This window comes from Solanum lycopersicum, chromosome 1 (genome assembly GCF_036512215.1).
Source record: "Solanum lycopersicum chromosome 1, SLM_r2.1".
In the NCBI taxonomy this organism is placed as follows: Eukaryota; Viridiplantae; Streptophyta; class Magnoliopsida; order Solanales; family Solanaceae; genus Solanum; species Solanum lycopersicum.
The window spans coordinates 2,918,110-2,933,033 of record NC_090800.1 but is presented as its reverse complement, the minus strand read 5'-3'; the positions used below and the strand labels follow the sequence as shown (position 1 = coordinate 2,933,033).

The 14,924-nt window shown below is 34.6% G+C and overlaps 2 protein-coding genes across 3 annotated transcripts; one reads left to right on the top strand and one right to left on the bottom strand.

Moving 5' to 3' along the window:
• Positions 1-1,379: 1,379 nt before the first annotated feature.
• LOC101265358 (translocation protein sec62) lies at positions 1,380-7,634 on the bottom strand. Its single transcript, XM_004228470.5, has 5 exons — positions 7,366-7,634; positions 4,379-4,690; positions 3,253-3,454; positions 1,999-2,227; positions 1,380-1,818 (listed from the first exon to the last, which is right to left on the bottom strand). The coding sequence occupies exons 1-5, from the start codon at positions 7,450-7,452 to the stop codon at positions 1,569-1,571; spliced, it is 1,080 nt and encodes a 359-aa protein (XP_004228518.1). The 5' UTR covers positions 7,453-7,634; the 3' UTR covers positions 1,380-1,568.
• Positions 7,635-8,799: 1,165 nt separating this feature from the next.
• Positions 8,800-13,868, top strand: LOC101265666 (uncharacterized). Of its 2 annotated transcripts, none has more exons than XM_004228471.5 (8): positions 8,800-8,992; positions 9,107-9,200; positions 11,012-11,079; positions 11,259-11,305; positions 12,314-12,420; positions 13,138-13,187; positions 13,329-13,411; positions 13,491-13,868. In XM_004228471.5, exons 1-8 carry the CDS (start codon positions 8,933-8,935, stop codon positions 13,603-13,605), a joined length of 624 nt encoding a protein of 207 aa, XP_004228519.2. In that variant the 5' UTR covers positions 8,800-8,932; the 3' UTR covers positions 13,606-13,868. The 2 variants fall into 2 exon arrangements, with proteins under 2 accessions (XP_004228519.2, XP_069152365.1); XM_069296264.1 differs by having other exon boundaries at positions 8,823-8,992; positions 13,329-13,408; positions 13,488-13,868.
• The last annotated feature ends 1,056 nt before the right edge of the window (positions 13,869-14,924 follow it).

Genomic DNA, 14,924 nt, shown 5'->3' with positions numbered 1-14,924 from the left:
CCTTCCAAATGGGTCGGACAAGCCGTGATGGCCAACCGTATGCATAGACAAGGTCTTGACGGACGTCCACGAAAAAATTTGGCATTTTTGACGTCGAAATCCGGATCACCCAAAAAATGGTGTGCTATAGCACACGAAAATCGTCGAAATGAGGGGTATGCTCGCTTCGGGGCTCGTTTGACCTTCCAAATGGGTAGGACAAGCCGTGATGGCCAACCGTATGCATAGACAAGGTCTTGACGGACGTCCACGAAAAAATTTGGCATTTTTGACGTCGGAATCCGGATCACCCAAAAAATGGTGTGCTATAGCACACGAAAATCGTCGAAATGAGGGGTATGCTCGTTTCGGGGCTCGTTTGACCTTCCAAATGGGTCGGACAAGCCGTGATGGCCAACCGTATGCATAGACAAGGTCTTGACGGACGTCCACGAAAAAATTTGGCATTTTTGACGTCGGAATCCGGATCACCCAAAAATATGATGAAGGGTATCTGCATACCATTTAAGATAGTTCTGAAATATATTTGTTCTTTTTTCTCATAATTAAATTAAATTGAGATAAATTCATATAGAATGTGTTTCTGCCGAAATAACAAAAAAATTTGAGTTTTTTTTCCATTCAAAATTATTTTAATTTTTTTTTAAGTTGTGGTATTTAATTTTATCTCTAATATTCATTAAATAAAAATTAATAGGAAAATGCATAATTGTTCATAATCTATATCCGAGATTTTAGAAACACATTTATACCATAACTAAGGTCATATTAATTTCCTAACTTATTTTACCAAATAATTTTCTACTTCTTTTCGACATACGTGATACTATCAAGCAGATAACTTGAGAAAATATCAGCACGTTGTAGACCCAGAAGATAGTGTCACGTAGATCAAAAAAAGATAAAAAAATTATGTAACAAATTATTTCGAACATAAATTGAGGATACTTATGCATTTTTTCCAAAATTAACTACTATATGTTGTCTGATTAATTGAAAATTAAAATAAATGTTTGACCCTAAAAAAATTTCCTTTAACTATACGAGTTCAACATTTAATCTAAGTTGAATTCTAAGAACCGGAAGAATTCGAAAAATTACAAAACTAAAAATATATTTTCACTTTTCTCACTCAAAATTACTCACAACAAATCAAAAAACATCTCACAATTGCATTCATGGTCAACCTAACTCCAATTTTCAAATATCTTAGTTATTTCAAAAATAAATTTATTTTTTAAAAAATTTCACAATAAAACAAGACAGAAATATCCTAATATTTTATTAGACCACATAGACTATAATAATATCCCTCAAACTTTATAAGCCATTTTAATAATAACGAGAGTTATATCAGCTTTAAATAACAAAACCGAGAGTTATATCAAAAACCCTTTTTTTCTCTTTTTCACAGGGAACTCACCCTTGGTTCTCAAATTCAGCAGTTGGCAATGAAATGCCCCAAAATAAAGTTCAACCACAAAAGAGAATTAACAAAGAGGATGAAAACTTGATACATAATAAGTAAAATAATAATTTTGAAGCATATGTTTCAACATTTATATAAATTACAGGTCATGTTGCTGATGATCACTATCTTCTAAGCTTCCAAAAACATCCTCACTCTCTTCTTTCAGATCGGTTTCTTCGTCTAAATCGTCTGTGAAATGAACTCTTTCACTGCCAGTTTTGCTATCATCAGTTGCGTTATCATTTGAGTTGGTGACATTGACAACGGTATCCATCATCCCTGATAGAGCCTGTCTTGGAGACCACTCGAGCACATCATCGATAATGTTGGAAACTCGTTTCTGATACCTGCAACAGTTTATAATAAAGGAATTCTTTCTCAGAATGAGAGAAGATGCCACCGAATTACTGGCTCTTGGGATTTTAGGTTATTGATTCACAAAATTGCAGATTATTTGCTACTGAAATTCGTTTCTTTTTTGAAGATACGACATCAAGCTTAAGAGATTAAAGAGCAAGAGAGCAAACCTGGCTCTTGCAGCCTCGTCAGGAGCATGATGCCTCAGGAGCAAAATAACAACCACAGCTACTATCGCGTAGAAAAGCCTTGCTGTCCACTTAGGTCGCTCGCCTTCATCCTTCTGAGGCCAAACTTGGAACAAATCTTGCAGTGTTGCTTCCTCGGCCAGAATGTTGGGGAAAAACCATACACGCTTCCCAAAAAGTACCCAAATAGCACCAAAGATCAAAGCTCTTACTGCAAGCACAAAATTGTTCTTTGTAATGGTGATTTATGCTCAATAGCAGACTCAAAAATATACATGACAAATTTGACGAGCATCCAGAATTACCGTTTTACAACAGGCATATTTTGCACAAATAAAGGAAATATTAGACACCACTTAAAGCAGAAATACTTTAATAAAATTTGTTGATGAGTGCCACTTAGGGATTTGGATGATTCAAGTGAAGGATAACAGAATATGGTTAGCACTTCCCACAGAGCTGTCATAGACACAAAGCGAAAAGAAGCTATCGGCCTATTGCAGAGTTCCAACGATAGTAAACAGTATTGTGAACTAACGGAAGTGTGCAGGCATTCAAAAATCCTAGTTATTGAAAAAATGACATCCATTTGTCCAGCTTAAATGCTTCTTATAGATCAAGAGAAAAACATGGAGGTCTCATACACCACTGTAACTCACTGACAAGGGTGTGAAATTCTTCTTTCCTGCCTCTTAGAGGTTAACATTGTTTAATAAAACCAAATGAGTGATAAGCAACCTTGTCCTCACTTCATAGAATTATGTTGAACATAATTACTTCAAGCCTAAAGAAGAACGCAAAAGAAAAGAAAAGAAGTTTGGAATGTTTTCCAAATTAGAAACATGTGGGGAACAATAACTTGCAGTTTATGTTCTTCACTATATATATGTATGAATTGTACATAGTACCTAAAGCCTCTAATCTCACGCAAGCCCAAGCATCATTGCTTTAGTAGTCAGCTATGATATATAAAATTAGCTAATATGTGTTCAAAAACGTGATGCTGACATGATAAGTGTGAAGCCAACAGCGTATTAGATGATTGAAGAAACCTATCAACTTGCTAAATCATAAGACGAATCCCTCACAAGCCACAGTATTTTATCCAATTGCTGTAATGCTTTCAAGTTTTAGAGTAGCCACATCACAATGCATGATACAACTCTATATATGAATAAAATAAAACTGAATAACAAGTGTGAGAAAAAAAAAGGGTAACAAGCAACAGATACTTACTGAATAGCAGACTAAGTATGAGAAGGAGGAGACCAGCACACGTGTATAGTACAAGCAATTTGGCCCAATGGGGATAAACAGGAAACAAGCAAATTGCTAGTGTTAACACCGGCCAGAAAAATGAGAGAAGTGTTTGCCACAGGGGTCTTCTTTTCACAAATGCCCATGCAAAAAAGGCATCATTTTCAGAAAATACTTGATCCTGCAGATATCAATTGAAGAAACTTAACATCAAAAGCTGAAAGCAAACTATGGAAAATTATTAATTTCAGGTTACCCAAAAAAAGTCAAAATGTGGAAATTTGTTGTAGATGTAAAAATAACGCTTAAAGATACAGCCTGCATTTGGTGAAAAATTTGAGTGGAAGGAACTCTAAAAATTTTGAAGATTCAGCAAATTCTGAACAGAAGATTAAATTGAATTGTATATTTTTGTTTTTTGGTGTAAAGAAGCTTTAGTACAAGATGTGAAGTCCCTAGTTGATCTCATTGGATCCTTGTAGCTGAAAAAGACTTGGTTTTTGTTTTGTTTTATTCATTTGGAAGCTCGCGACTATGGTTTATCTCTTAGCACTATCTTTGTGCTAAGAACTTCTCTTTTATATTAATGAAATCTGTTACTATCTCAGGAAGTGTACCAGTTGGACCCGCCAATCACATTGAAACTAAGCTTCCATTGATAGGGATCCAAGCAAATACTGTTAGAGAAATGCATATAAATATTTCAAAACCATACCATTCATCCATATCATTTTGTGATTCTTCTAGCAAAAGAGTTAACCCAGTAACCCTACCATTCATCCATTCTCTAAGTCCATATGCAAAGTTCAAGTTAGGATCAAAGCATCGTAAACCCATGGAAAGACCAAAATATGTAATAAGGTCTCAGGTGGTGTAAATAACAGATGCACTAACCCCCATAGCATGCACAACTTTTAGGAAGTTCCCACTGTATTTTGAAATATATGGAGGATCCACATCTATGTCATACTCACTGGTCACAGATATGATAGGACCATAAATACATGTGTGAGCAGAGCCACAGATAAGTAAAGATAAAATTAAACATAAAGTCAGGAACTTTTTAACATCCCCAATAGTTGACTGAATCAAGAAAGATACTCACATGGTATATCTCTAAATGTGCTGGCCAAGAAGATAGTTTTTTCTTCCCAGGTCGAACAATTTTCACCACACGATCACAGCGGACTAAAAGATTCTTTTGAAGCAGAATGTTGGCAATATCTTCAGGCTCCAAACCTTTATCTGACTCTAGTATGTCTTTAAGTTCTGAATGATTTCTCACAAAAGCGACAAAATCTTTTCCCCTGAAATACTCTACCCGTGTTTCCTGCAGGACAGCCCAACGTGAAACTAAGCCTTTATGATCTCTTGCTTTCTCGGCAAACAGCTGGAAGACGTCCTTCGCCCCTTGTTTCTGAAAATAAAAGTAAACAAAAAATGGATAAAACAATTTACAAAAGACATCGTCACCAAAAAATTACAAAACCACACGATCACAAACTGGAAAGTTAGAGGACAATAACATCTTAATGAATTCAACAAACAAGTACCAGCTAAAGGGTAACATGCAACAAACAGTTAGCTCAGATGCAAGCTCTCAATCTTCCTATATAAAATCGTCTTGATTTTTCTACGTGTCAGCATTCAGCCCCTAAGAATAACTAAGCAGCAACTGATATGAGAAAGAAAAAATGTTCACCTGATTCAATACAGCTTTACAGCCTCAGCATATTTACTTTTTTTCTCATCAGCCGCTAATCCTAGTTTAGCAAATCTCCATTCAGAGTAGCCAAAGATAATTAAGTTTTTTTTTTAATCAAGTAAATGTATTCTCATTCATAAACATTGGCAAACTGGCCCTTCTACAGCTCTTTTAACTGAAAATCAAATCTTTCACAGCATAATTGAGGTTTTTTTCCAGTGATACAAGAGGGAAGGGAAATGTTCAACAGGGAGAAAAGAAGAGGGGGAGGAGATGTTCAAAAGATGCATATTCTCTTTCTCAAAAAAGGAGAAGACCACGCCTCTAGCTTTGTACAATAGAAGACAGCCCCAAAATATCCTAACACATTCCTGTAGGATTTCTATGAGATCCCTCAGAAGCCCTTCTTTCTGCTTCTTGCTTCAAAACTCTATCCTTTTTCCTGTGTTGCTCGGATCCTTCAAAAGTAATGCATTTCTGGAGAATCCAACATGAGTACAGGTGCATTTTTTCGAGGATTTGAACAACGTAGAGTTTTACTTTTCCTTTTCTTGTTCAGCTTTCTTTTTTATGGTTTCAACATGGTTTAGAGTCTCTCCCATTAATTGAATTGTTCTGCAATCCAATCACAAAATGGAGAATAAAACTATTCATATACTCAGTCCCTTAAACTGGATTATGCCAGAAGATTATTAGAAAACACATATCATGTATGTGAACTAGAAATCTTACATCTTAGATATTTATAAATATGTTGATTCGACAGATACTATTGAGAATTTGCTGAAACCCAGCTTTAAAAAGTTATAAAAATACAACCTCTTCATATTTAAACCTATAGTATTAGGTAACAAAACCTACATTACGACCAATTTATAGACATATAACGTCCAAAAAAGGACGGCATATATTTGGGACAAAACAAGCAGAGAAGATGTACAAAGATAGTAGCTGGCACTAACTTAACCAAACATCGATTCGGAAATAAGCAAATAATGGATCAGTTTTCTTAATTAACATCTTTATCTTTTTTACATAATATGGAAATTTGATTAGTTAAACATCATCAAATAACTTCATTTCAAAAATTAATAATACTTAAATTCACTTTAAATATATTACCCATTTCATTTTTGGTATAGTCGTGCAATCAATTTTGAGTAGCAACAAGTGTACCAATATTTTTACGCTAGATGCATCTTTTATGCTAGGTGATTACTAATTTTAATATGAGGGGTCTAATACTAAATGAGTAAAGTATTATGTAAGATATTAAGATTTATTCGGTAATCAATCCTAGTTTTTACTAATTCTTTTTCACAATTTTTAATTTAAATTAAATAGCCTTTTCACCCACAGGACGGCTGATTGGGGCTGGGCTTATAACCTCAGTTTCAAATGTGTTTAATAAATCTTAACCCAACCTGATTAGAATAGCAGAATGGGTCAGTTCTAAATGTGATTAATAAATAGCGGGATGGGTTAAGCTGGCCTCAAGGGCCAGTCCATTTTGACGACTCTACCTTTCAGGCTTTCTCCAAAGAAAATCCTAATATACAAATATATAGAGGAGCAAAGATTTAAGTGCAAACGGAAAAGATACTAGTTCCATTGAGAGAAACAGTTTTTGGAAATAGGTTAGGAATCAAACTCAGACAAAATCACTTCATAATGTAGAACCTTAAATTTTCCTAGAATCTGGTGTCGAGTTATCTAGTAATGATAATAGATGATTTGCACTTCTTTTTATTCCATGTCTTCCAATGTACATCTGTGAGAACCCATCTGCTCCAGTTTAGTGGACAGATTTTCTCAAATATGCAAGTGCGCTGTAGCAGCTGCCCGAGGATTTCATTAGGTGAGCACAAACTGAATTGGACACTTCATTTTTCTTAAACCGCACGTGAGCACAATTTACACAGAACTTACCTCTACCTAACTTAGGAAGTAGAAATGTTGTTCCGAATAAACCCTAGGCTCAAAATTACCAATTAGATCTCCTCCAGAAAACAACTATTACCTAAAACTGGAGTCTCTTTGCATCCTATAGCACAAATTCAGCAAATTCAGAAACTACATTAAATAGCTAGCATAATTTAGCAATAGTTATTAGCAAAATCACCTATACATAACAATCAACAAAATCATTACCAAATTTATCAAACATACCTTCACATTTCCATAAACCATAACCTCCTAATAAAAAAAATCATCATTCTCAAAAAAAAATAGGGCACAACATTTTACCAAAAAAAAAACTAAACTAAATCTCAACAATCAAAACTAAGGCAATACAAAAACACACATAGATCCTTTCAGAAAACACGAGAAATTTCAAATTGAACACAATTTTTAATGAATGTATGATGTTTTCCGGTGAAAGTTACCGTAGAAGAAATGCTATTCGAGCCGTTAGATGCGACACCGGGAGATCGTCTCACCTTCTTCTTCTCCGCTCCGCCGGGTTTCTTCATCGCCGTGTTTTCTCTCTCACACAGACACACAGTAGATATATATAAAGGCTTATACCGGGAACGAAGCTAATTTGTTGCAATTGGGCCTAAATTTTGTTATACCGGGAAACTTTTGGGGTAAAATTTACGAATCGCAACTTTTATAGTCAATAAATGATAGTATAAATGATTACGTATTACGTTAATTGTCATGTTAGATGTTACGTTAGATATATGTATTTGTTTCTTTCATTTTATATAAATTTTGATATTTATTTATACGCATTCGAAGTTGAAAATGTTGATTCGTATTGAAATCAAATTAAAGAGCAATTTTATGTATTAGTTTAGATTATAATTATCTTTAGTAGATATAGTTGAGAGAAGTACTAAAAACATTCATAAATTCGATGTGAATTATTCGAGTAGTTTCTGAACGGGTGACAGATTTAAGGATAATCTTTTACTTGACTAACTGGACCTAAATACATTTTCAATTTTGCAATATCAGTGAGATATATCCCCAAAATTCTTGCTTGTTTAGAACCAGTGTTGTAAAAGGTGATCACCTTATCGCCAGTTGCAAGTGGCGAGACAAGGCAACCCTCCATTGCCTTTTAGCTTTGTGGTGAAGCGATCTCCAAAAGGAGACGTCCATGGATACAAAAGGCTAGAGGCAAGAGAGGCGTCACCTTTTGTTATCTTTAAAAGAAAATGCAACCAATTTAGGGTTTCAAAAGTTAAAAATACTTTTAGGGTTTTTGATTTGACTTAACGATCAGCCAAACTTTTCTGGCTACTCTAAAGTCCAACCAATACATATTTCTTCTTCATATTGTCTTTCTCATTTTTTTTCTTCTTCTTCTTCGTACTTTACAGTCACTTCTACCTCTATTTTGACTTTTGTTCTGTTTTTTTTCTCATTCAAGTTCTCGACTTTTGGTATGTACCATCTATGCAATTTTTGAATTAAAATATTTGCTAATATGTTATTGACATTGAGAATATAATAATTTACATACGCAATTAAATACCTTGGTTTTGGTATTAATTGGTATCACATTTCAAAAAAACGCGCATCCTTGTCGCCTTTTATCGTCCAAAACATATTTAAAACTATCTTCAACGCTTCTTTCGATATTTTACTTAGAGTTTCATAATCATACAAGAGTTTGAGACCATTTATTATGTCATATGACAGATCAAAAATATTTTTAAGTTAAATTAATTAAAGTAAGAGATGTATTTTTATGAATATCAATAATTTAGAAATAAAACTAACAATTTATCATTTTACATTTTTTTGCTTAAATTTAATTGTATCAGTTTTCATAAATTTATTATATCTTATACGATAAAATATCATATGAAGTCAAGTTAAAAATTACGTAATATTTGTCAAAAGGGGTTTTAGGTGGGTTTTTGTGGAAATAATAATACTTTACTAGTAACCCCTGAATCGTAGACTCATTGCGCCTTCAGTTTTCTCCGGCGACCACAAATGGTGGGCTTCCAAAATCTCCGACTTGCCCACCGGCTCACCGGCTATGTTTCACGCTCTGTAAGTTGTTCTGCAGGACTATTTTGCATAAATTTTAAGATTTATGTTAAGGTGTTTTTATACGCAAAAAAATTGATTCGTTTTAGTACTGAAGAATTTTTGCTGCAATTACAGACATGCGAGTTATTGCTGAAAATTGGTTGTAGAGGTTATTGCACGGAGATATCGAATCGAGTTAGGAATTTGTTTCCTTTGAATTATATCAGTGGTATGTTTTATTAGACTTATATGTATCTGCAATTTCATGTTGATTTTTCAGTAAATATGTGTTTTTTCTTGTTGATGGGTAGAGGGAATTGTATAAGAGTAGCAGAATTGCTGTCAATTTTTATTTTTTTTGGGTGATGAAGACTTAATTAGCAAAAAGTAAAGTTTTGTATAAAGCTTAAAAAATGGAGAGAAATTGGCATATGGATAATGTACCAAGGTCCAGAATTAGGTATAGAAACAAAAGGAAAAAACTTCTACACTGTCACTCAAAAATGCAAAACATTGCATCCAAGGGTGTGTCCTAGTGGTTAGAGGCATGACTAATGAGGTGAGAATCCTGAGTCTCGGGTTCAAAAAAACTTGGTGATTCTTTCCCATTTAGCGTTGGTGAACGGAGTTATTTGGTACCCGTTTGTTGGTGGGAGGTGACATGTATCTCCTGAAATTAGTCGAGGTGTGTACAAGTTGACCTGGACATTACGGTTATATAAAAAGAGAAGTGCAAAACACTGAGAATATCAATCTAAATGCTTCATTATTCCTGCAAGTTTTGGTTGCATACACACCCTCACCGTAACATCTTGAATGATAAGCCTTAGAAGAACCTCAGGAGACTTTGTTTTGTGTTTGCCTTGGAACACCCTATTGTTTCTCTCTAGACAAATGAAATAACACAGTCCCTGCTACCACCATCCATGCAGCCTCACTTGCCCAATCCATTGCATTCCCTGTGACAGCCTTGCCAAGATTAGAGCTTTTCCCAAATTGCAGCTGAAAACAAATGGTCCACTGACTCATCTTCAGTTCCACATAGAGGGCGGTAACTTGATCAGTCATATCCCATTGCTTAAGCAGAAAAAGTACAACTGCTGGCTAGTATTTACGGATGAAAGCCTCAGTACAAGTTGTGCAATGAACTCAATATTTGTGGCTTTTTCTTTTTGGGATTTGGTTATATTCCTATGAATTTTATGGAAAAGGACAAAAGGATAGGAGGGAATGGACAAGTTTTTTTTTTCTTTGATGAATTTTAAAGGGAGAAAGAAATCACAAGGATAGAGAAAAATATGGTGATGTATAAAACCTACTTTTGTCCATCGTACAGAATTTGCTAAACCAAGACTGGTATATAAGAAATCTTTTGCAAATTGTAAATTGTAACCAACACATACATTGTGCAATCACATCAAAGCAAAATGAAATAACGAGAGACCGTTCCAAATCAAGTAGGGTTGAAGCCCAACAATCAAGATGATTTAGTATGTGGATGTACATCCATACTTAAAATTAGACAAGATCCAAAATTAAGATGAAATGCAAATCCAAAGTTGAGTTAAATAATATCAAGAGGCATACTAATACAAGTTACAAATTTTTTGGAGAGAATTAAATAATGTAGCCAATAAGAAAAAGAATCTGAGAACTATACCATTCTGCCCCTTTTAGATAATATTGGTCAAAAGAAAGAGGACATTGTTCCAAAACAGTGAGAATAATGCAAAGAGCATAAAACATTTTTTTAAAAGAAACTATTCTTTGGATGCATGGAACAACTCTTTTACACAGCAATTGCATGACCTGATAGATGAATCTGGTTCACCAAACACAATTTCTACATAGTTTTCTTTTTCATTTTTTATTTCAAGATTCAATTTCACACAGTTTTTACTTTTTATTTCTAGACATCCTGTCTGTTGTGTTGATTTATCAAAGTATTAGTTCTACAATTAATCAGTGTACTGCTATCTTAAAGTTGATGGGAGTTATATTCATTATCCGAATGACCTTTTCTTTATTGATGAATTGCAGCCCCATTAGCTTGTATCCCGAGGACATCATACACAGACTTGTTGCGATATTCTTCTACACAGGGCCTGGTCAGTAGCTTTGCTAGATGAATCTAATAATTAGTATTGTTCTAGAATTCGTTGATTAATTACTTGTGTTCGACAACTCTCTTTAGCACCCCATTTTGTTGGTTTGTGTTTCTCTCTCTGCTTTAAAGTATGATTTTTTTCACCTCTTTTGATGCGCTGAACTTTGATTTGTGCTTCAGAGGCATGAACAATTTTGTACTACTGCAGGAAATGAGGAAATGCAAAAGTAAGTTCTTGCATGAATTGCTTACTCCATTCTCTTTTCTCTTACGCTTTTCCTCTTGAATGAGTGTACTTATGTTTCTGTAGGGGGAAGATGAGATTATGTTGCTGGTTACAATTGTACTTTACAGTAATGACATAATTAAATTGGTGATCTACTTGTTAAAGGGGAAGTCTTGAATGGAATTTAGGTTTCAAAGGTCTACTATTAGGTTCTTTTTGGAAAATGTCTAGTTTAGAGTAGATTAGACAAGCTTTGATCTTTTCAACTACTTTATCTTTTTTTTTTTCTTCTGAATTGATCCAGATCTAGTTTGGGCCAGATCTTATTAGAGTACACTCTTATATGATACCTTTTTTTACAAGTTCCATTGGAAGTAAAACCATAGAAATTTACCAACCTAGCAGTATAGAAATTTTCCAACCTAGCAGTAAGTGGTGCCATGAGCGTTTATATGGACGGAAAGAAGAGTTCACAGAATATTTATAAAGTAGGCCCTTCTCTAAATCAACTTCTATAGATTGAGATGCTAGGTATGTGTTCGGTATTTTTATTTAATTCTAACTGGATCAGAATTGATCCTCGAAAAATCAGATTTGTTCTTTCCCGCTCTAGGATCATGAAACTAATTCACGTTCACTCCTACTTATCTATATCTATTATTTTCTAAAAACTACCTAAAATTTTGGACAAATATCTCATTTGCTTTTCTATGTCCAATGCATGAAGTCACCAGGGGAAGTTTTTGTTACAATCCAACATTTCCTCCTTAAACTTATGTCTGACATCTATTGCACTTCCTCATATAGATTATGTATCAGATATTTAATAACCTTTTTCTATATGAATTATGATGGTAATTTTTGAACTTTGTGCTATCTCCTTGATTTCATCCATCATTAGCTTATCATAGTTAGCCTCTACAATTTAGCTGATGGAATGTCTGAGATTATGCCACACTGATTTAGTTACCACAAACTTACTTTTCTATGGTCTCTTTGTGATTTGCAGAATATCTGTAACTTTTGTTGACAAGGATGGTGAAGAGAACCATATCAAGGTCCCTGTTGGAATGTCTATGTTAGAAGCTGCACATGAAAATGACATTGAACTTGAAGGTCAGCTTTGTTGAGGTGTCTTGGTTCATATATATTGAACGGATCTTATAAATCGTCAACTACTTAAGTTTGCTGATATTTTAATTATGATAAGGCGATTTAGTGAATCTTGGTACTAGTTCCAGTCAGTTGGGAGGCATTTATTGGATATGTTAGAATTTTCATCTAACATCATCTTGCAGTCCTACCTATCCAAGAAGTTCCAAGAGAACAATGGAAAAGAACGTAGTGTTCCCTTACATATTCGAACATAATGTGTTGGAATTCCCAAAATTGTTTCGAAGTTAGTGGTATGGTTGGGCTCTATGAGTTCCAGAAGGCACCGTCTTCATACTAGAGATACTACTGAAGCGGGGATGGTGATGGTAAGAGAGGAAGTTTGTAACATATCTTTACTGTTTCCTGGAGAGATGGTGGTTGAAGATATGCACATGGGACGATTTTATTAAGACCGTCTTAAATGAAAGTTTGTATGTTCACGATACTCTTCCAGTTTCGACTTCAGTATTAGATACTCCATAGCCACAGATGCATACATCTAGGCAAAATTACATGATTGACACATGCATGCCTACTTATTGTGGTTTAGGACACCGTCAGATAAATAAAAAAACGTTGTTAGAACACTTCTAGATACTCTTGTGGTGTTAACATTTCTAAGCACGACAACCAAATGCTTTGCTTAACTTGACTAAAACTGTATGGCCTTTGATGCAGGAGCATGTGAAGCTTCGCTTGCCTGTTCCACATGTCATGTGATTGTTATGGTAAGTAATTGTGATCGGGATAATGTCATTGGCTTCTTTTTTCCGCCTGGCTGGGAGCTACTGAGCTACTCAATACCATCTTGCTTGTTTTGATCTAATAAATACGCTGTATTTCTTATCTATTCTTGTGGCGTTTCACAGGATATGGAGTATTACAACAAGCTAGAAGATCCAACAGATGAAGAAAATGATATGTTGGATCTTGCTTTTGCTCTCACCGATACGTAAGTCTCTTGCTTTCTACTATTTAGCAGTTCCCATGATCTATGAATCTTCTCATTCTCATACATTCATCGTCTTCAGGTCACGTCTAGGTTGTCAGGTAATTGCAAAACCTGAACTTGATGGCATTCGATTAGCTCTCCCTGTTGCTACAAGAAACTTTGCTGTTGATGGTTATAAACCGAAACCACATTAGAACTTTTTCTACCATAGATAAAAGATTTTATGGTTCATGTCTAACAAACACACGAGTCAACAGATTTTGTGGGATGATTATACTTATAGGAACCATTTTGATTACTTATTTACTTGTTTCACTGGTAATATTCCGGGCGATATACTGGATTCATCGTCGTGGTGTCTGCTTGTCCATCCTCACAATAATACTCACACTAGTTCTGCAGAAACCTCTGTATTCTTTTACATCAAATTCAATGTAATACTAGTATTATCATTCTAGTATTTGCACTCATAAATGGCTAGAGACGTCAAAATGGGCTTGGCCCGCGAGGCCAGCCCAACCCTTGAAATAAGTGGGGTTGGGCTTAATTTTTTTTGGCCGATTTAGGAATGAGGCTTTTAAGCCCGCCCCGTTTGGCCCCTTTGCCTCATAAGTCCAGCTCGCAAGCCACATAGGTCAGCCCGCGGGCTATTAATTTTTGAAAATATTTTAATATATATTTTTAGTAGTGTTTTATTTGTCAAGATTTGATAAATAAATATTTTGAAGAAAAAAAAAACAAAATTTTGCAATATCTTGTATGGTGAATTATAGATGAAGATGAACTTCTTAACGAAACAATATCACATGTTGATTCAAATGTGATCGGAAGAAGCGGAGTCGTAAAACTTTAATTAGTGGGTCATGTAATATTTAGTAATTTAGATTTGTTAAGTATTTGGGTTGCCTTGTGTTGCTGGAAATCTTTTAAATCAACTAGTTTTTTGTGGGAGAAATGGTGGAATTATCAACATTTATTTGTTAAATCTTACGTTGGTTATTATATATTTTTGTAAGTATTCACCAAAGTGTGATTCATAAATGTGTTTTTTGTAAGTATTCACCGAAGTGTGATTCATAAATGTGTTTTTTATATGAATTGATGTCGTGTTCATAGACGTCAACGTTGATACCCCTTCTAAGAGAGTAATAATGTTTATTTTTTTTGTGGAAGGGTCAACCCATGACCCGCTTAGGCTGGGTTGAGCTGCTATTTTATAGGCCCTTTAATTAAAGGGTCAACGCGCTCCAACCCATTTAACTCTCTAGTCCGATTGGGTTGGGCCAACTCATTTTGATATCTCTATAAATGACACATACATAGTTAACCATCTTTGATGAACGACTATTTATGTCAATTTCTTTTTTATCAATCAAATCGATGTCCAAACACCTACTTCTTTTATTTTTTTAACATAAGCTAAACAAATTGATGACAATCATACATGTGATTGACTTTGATAACACATACTCAACTTCTCTCCTCTCCAACCCCTATTGATCCTCTCAATGAA

Bases quoted from the DNA above. Each gene is read 5' to 3' on its own strand.
- LOC101265666 (XM_004228471.5), top strand. From the start codon at position 8,933: ATGGTGGGCTTCCAAAATCTCCGACTTGCCCACCGGCTCACCGGCTAT. The intron at 11,080-11,258 runs GTCAGTAGCTTT...TTTGTGCTTCAG, and splicing joins ATTCTTCTACACAGGGCCTG to AGGCATGAACAATTTTGTAC. The intron at 12,421-13,137 runs GTCAGCTTTGTT...CCTTTGATGCAG, and splicing joins AAATGACATTGAACTTGAAG to GAGCATGTGAAGCTTCGCTT.
- LOC101265358 (XM_004228470.5), bottom strand. From the start codon at position 7,452: ATGAAGAAACCCGGCGGAGCGGAGAAGAAGAAGGTGAGACGATCTCCC. The intron at 3,455-4,378 runs GTGAGTATCTTT...TGATATCTGCAG, and splicing joins CACATTTAGAGATATACCAT to GATCAAGTATTTTCTGAAAA. The intron at 1,819-1,998 runs GTTTGCTCTCTT...AAACTGTTGCAG, and splicing joins GACGAGGCTGCAAGAGCCAG to GTATCAGAAACGAGTTTCCA.